The 5,029-nt window shown below is 53.9% G+C and overlaps 1 protein-coding gene across 1 annotated transcript in view; it reads left to right on the forward strand.

Annotated features, from left to right (window-relative positions):
- The first annotated feature begins 3,908 nt into the window (after positions 1-3,908).
- The window catches only part of MARCH6 (membrane-associated ring finger (C3HC4) 6, E3 ubiquitin protein ligase), a 107,050-nt gene continuing 105,929 nt past the window's right edge, over positions 3,909-5,029 (forward strand). The window contains 3 exon segments of the mRNA XM_006900167.1: positions 3,909-4,215; positions 4,265-4,702; positions 4,705-4,734. Of these exon segments, the coding sequence (XP_006900229.1) occupies positions 3,909-4,215; positions 4,265-4,702; positions 4,705-4,734 (775 nt within the window).

Here is a 5,029-nt window from a genome sequence, read left to right on the forward strand (position 1 = left end):
CCCTCTTTGTGGTGGACACTCACCCCGCTTCAAAAGAGTTAGTGATGGCTGATGCTCATCTTCCAGGCCTCATTGCGCTGTAGATTTGGCTCAGGGTGGGCACCTAGCAAAGCCAGTTAATAGCCCTTCGCTGAGAATTTTTAATTTAGAGCAGAGCTCACCACCCTCAAGTCCTCCAGAGTCTGAAGATGTCTGCCACCTGTGCAGAAAGCTGGTCTAAATGTAGGTAGCCGGTGTGTGGAGAAGCAGACAAGGACTGCAGGGGGGAGAGCTCTGTCTGCACTCTCTGTGGCCTAGAAGACCCTCCTTTGCTATGATTTGTTCCTATCAACAGTTTTAGTGATCCTTGTTTAATTGTGTCCTTTCAGTGGTAACTAGGAGATTTGATTTCCTTATGTTTCTGAAAGGCTTTAAAAGCTTCATCTCACATATTTTGGGCATGTTGCTGTTATGTGTCATTGAGTCAACTCTGAATCATAGTGACTCTGTGTACAACGGCTCTGGATCCTGCTGTATCTTGAGCCAACTTCACTACATTGCCCCAGTCACTGAGCCAATCCATCTCATCCAGGGTCTTCCTGTCTTGTGCTGTCCCTCCACTCTTCTAACCATGACATCCCTCTTCAAGGACTGAACCCGCCTTGCAACATGTCCAAAGTATGTGAGATAGAGCCTTAAAACCCTTGCCTCCAAGAAACAGCCTGGTTTTACCCTCTCCAGTACAGACCTGTTTGTTCTTAGTCCATTGGTATATTCAACTCTTCTCCAGAACCACAACTCAAAGGCATTGGTCTACCACCCATAGTCATTGCCAGCTCTCTGATGCATAGTAAATAATTATGATGAACATGACCTGGATCAGGTCTCTAGACTGACATTGTTGCTCTTCAGCACTCAGGAGAGGTCCCTGACAGCAGATTTTCCCAATGCAATTCATCTTTTGATTTCCTGACTGATGGTGCCAATAGTATGGATTGTGGAGCAATGTTAGCTGAAGCTGTTAATGATCTCTCAATTTCTTTCCCCATCTATCATGAAGCGGCCAACCAGCCCAGTGGTGAGAATATTTGTTTTCTTGATGTTGTTGTTATGTGCCGTCGAGTCGCTTGCGACTCATAGCGACCCTATGTACAACAGCCCTAAACTCTGCTCTGTCCTGTGCCAATCGCACTGTCTCTGATACTCCCATCCCGAATACCCCACTCACTAAATCAATCCATCTCATAGAGGGCCTTCCCCTCCTGCGCTGTCCCTCCACCCTCCCAAGCATGATGTCCTTCTCCAAGGACCGGTCTCTCCTCACAACATGTCCAAAGTATGTTAGACGGAGCCTCAGAATCCTTGCCTCCAAGGAGCCACCTGGTTTAACCCTTTCCAGGACAAATCTGTTTGTTTTCCTAGCAGTCCATGGTATTCTCAATTGAAGGCTGTAGTCCCTGACCTTCTGCAGCAAATGTCTCAGGTCCTTCTCAGTTTCAGCAAGCAGGGTTATAAGCATAATGCAGGTTGATGAGTCTTCCTCAAATCCTAATACCACATTGCTCCTCATAGAGCCCAGCTTCCCAGAAGATCTATTCCTAATACAGATTGAAAACGTATGGAGATAGGACATATCCCTGGTGCACTCCTTTCCTGATTCTGAACCATGCAGAGCTCCTTGCTCTGTTCTGACGACTGCCTCCTCCAAGTATAGGTTTCACATTAGCACAATCAAGTGTTCTGGGATTCCCATTCTTCTCACAGTCAGCCACAGTTTGTTGTGATCCACACAGTTAAAAGCCTCTGCATTGTCAATGAAACAGAGAGACACTCCTCTGGTAATCTCTGCTTTCAGCTAAGATCCATCTGACATGGGATATAATATCCCTAGTGCCATGTCCTCTTCTATACCCAGCCTACACATCCAGCATTTCTCTGTTGATGTGCTGTTCCAGTCATTTTTGGGTAATTTTCAGCAGTATCTTGCTTGCATGTGTTAATGGTATTTTTGTATAATTTCCACACTCTGTGGGGGGGGGTCACCCTTTTTTTGGGTATGTTGCTAGGACTACGTTTGCTAAGAGACTATTTAAGGGAAGCCCTTCAACCAAGTGAACTGACACAGTGACTGTGACAGTGGGCTCACGTGTGTCAGAGATTGTGAAGATGGCACAGGATACGACAGGGTTCAGACCTGTTATTCACAGGGTCAGAGTCCCCCTCTCCTTGACAGCACTTAACAACTCAAAGGACAGCTGTGGGGACCAGTGTTTGGAGCCACAAGAGGGAGTTCAGAAAAACTCATTTATTACTTTCATACTCACCCTTCAAAGACTGAGTGAAAAGAGGCCACAGCAACTTCTGAGTGGAATGCAAATGGGAAACTGGGTCAATTTCCTTTGAGTTTCTCAAGTGAATGTACTGAATAAGAGCAAAGAGTGGGAGCTCTCCACCCCCTCCCACCATTACACCCACAAACCCCTCTGAAGGGCCTCTGGATTCCAAAATTCACGTAGTGCACTTGGTGCTACAAACCTGTCTCTCAGAACCCTGCCTTCTTGTGCTGTGCAAGATCCAAGACGAGGCCTGGGGACCCGTGGGTTGAGTGAGGAAAAAGCGCTATTATAGGCCTGACGGGTGGCGGGCACTTTTGACAGGATGGGGCAGGAAAAAACTTCCCTGAGATCTAATTTCTTAGGCAACGTTGTTGATTGCCTTTGAGTCGAGCACTACACATAGCAACCCTATGAGCAAAAGGCTCAATGCCCCTCAAAAACTACCGACACTTATCAAAATTAATAGTTTCTGGAGGCATATTGTTTAGGACATGGATGCCACTCCTGTTTCTAAACCTAAACCTATCATTAGTATGTTACTGTTTTTATATGCCACTGAATCACTTGTGATGCATAGTGACCCTATGTACAGTAGCTCTGAACCCTTCCCTGTCCAAAGTCAGTCGCACTGACTCTGACATACCAACCTTCATCACTCTAGTCACTGTTATCAATCCATCTCATCAGGATTCTCCCTCTCCTGCACTCAGTCCACCCTTCCAAGCATGATGTCCTTCTCCAAGGACCAATTTCTCCTGGCCACGTGCCCAAAGTAAGGAAAAGCTTCGAAATCCTAGCTTTCAAGGAGATACTTGGTTTCACCTCCACAAGACAGACCTCTTTGTTTTCTTGGCAGTCCATGGTATGTTCACAACTATTCTCCACCACAACTGGAAGGCATCTATTCTTCTTCTGTCATCCTGAGTCATTGTCCAGCTCTCTGAAGAATAACAAGTAATTGAGAAGACCACGGCCTAGATTAGGTGCACCTTTGTATCTAGACTGACGTCTTAGGCAACAGAACTGTCACAACATATCTGCTGAACTCTCAGGAACTGAGGATGGTGCAGGACAAGGCAAGGTGTCTGTTTGTTGTTCATAGGATAGAGCGTCAACTCAAAGGCACCTAACAGCACAGTGCCAGGCCAGCCCTTGCACCAGGGGTCCTGGCCATCCGTGGTGGAGAGGTCCTTGTACCGGGATCCTGGCCATCCTTGTTAGATCCGCCCTTGAACCGGGGTCCTGGCCATCCCTGGTGGAGAGGTCTTTGTACCAGGGGTCCTGGCCATCCGTGGTAGAGTGGTCCTTGCACCAGGGGTCCTGGCCATCCGTGGTAGAGTGGCCCTTCCACCAGGGGTCCTGGCCATCCCTGGTGGAGAGGTCCTTGTACCAGGGGTCCTGGCCATCCGTGGTTGATTCGTGGTAGTGTTTGTTTCTCTCCTGGCCTTCACACACCTGAGGCTCCTTGGTCTTCAGGAGCTGCTGTCCTGTTAAAGGCTGCTGACCAGGCGGGGTCCTCACCTTGTCACTGCCGAGGATCCCCAGGTGGGTGTCAGCAGATGGCGAGGTGATACTTCCTGCAGAACCGCCTGGATGTCGCCCGAGACGCTTCTCGCCGGAGGCGGAGACCCTGCTCCGCTCAGGCAGGTCCAGGCCACGCAAGGGTCCTTCCGAGCAGCCCCCAGACCCTCACCACGAACTCAGCGAAAACGTCGAGGGCTGCGGTGGGGAAGGGGCTGCTGGCCAGCAGGAGCTTCCCGGGCCGTCCGCTCCCCTCGGGTGACAGGCCTGCAAACCCTGCGGGCAGCTCTGAGCGGGGCCACTAGCTGGCGGCCGGCCGGGAGGACGCGCCCTCCGCTCGGGAACTCGGGCCTCGTTCCGGCTTCACCGTCTCCCCAAGGTCTCCCGGGGGTTCCGGCAACACTGGTGTCCGTCCTCTTGTCCAGCAGGCACCACCGGTCAGCTGATGAGACAACAGAGCCCCGCCCCACACAACTCCACGACCCATCACGGCCGCCCGAGCAGCCGCAGCCCCGGGGTCGCCGGAAGTGACGGCACGCGACGCGTGTGGAGCCCCGCCCCTTTACGACCGACGCCCGCCCCTTCCGGCCGACGCCCGCCCCCGTCCGTCCGTCTCCCCGCGTCTTCCGGCCGGCTCCCCGCCTTTTCCGCGCGGCGCCCCGCCTCTTCCGGCCGGCGCCCCGCCCACGGCGCCCCTCCCCCGCGGCCGTCAGCCTCGCCCTCTCCTTCCTCTTCCTCCCGCGCCCTCGCACCTGAGCGCGCGCACCTGCCCGCCCGGCGCCCTGCCCTTCTCCCGGGTCCGCCTGAGTGTTGTCGCCGCCGCCGCCAGGCCCGTCCGGCCGCGGAGCCTCGCGGCTGCGTCACCGCCGCCCCGACAAGATGGACACCGCCGAGGAAGGTGGGTCGGCGCCGGCCCGCGCCTGCCGCCGCGCTCGGGACGGCCGGGAGAGGCCGTTGTCGGCGCCGTGGGCACTGGGGCGCAAGGTGACCCCAGACCCCCGCGAACGCCGCGCCCACGGGCCGGAGGGGAGGGCGACCTGTGCGGAGGGGACCCTGGCCGGGAACGGGTGGCTTGCCTGAGAGTGGACACGTCCAGAAGCAGGGACCCTCCTTGTCTGGGATGGGCAGTCGTGTCTGCAAGACGGGGTCCGTATCAGGGAGCTGTCAGGGAGGGGGGCCGGGGAAGTGCCGTC

Source organism: Elephantulus edwardii, unplaced genomic scaffold (assembly GCF_000299155.1).
Source record: "Elephantulus edwardii isolate Elephantulus edwardi_28Jun2011 unplaced genomic scaffold, EleEdw1.0 scaffold00274, whole genome shotgun sequence".
In the NCBI taxonomy this organism is placed as follows: Eukaryota; Metazoa; Chordata; class Mammalia; order Macroscelidea; family Macroscelididae; genus Elephantulus; species Elephantulus edwardii.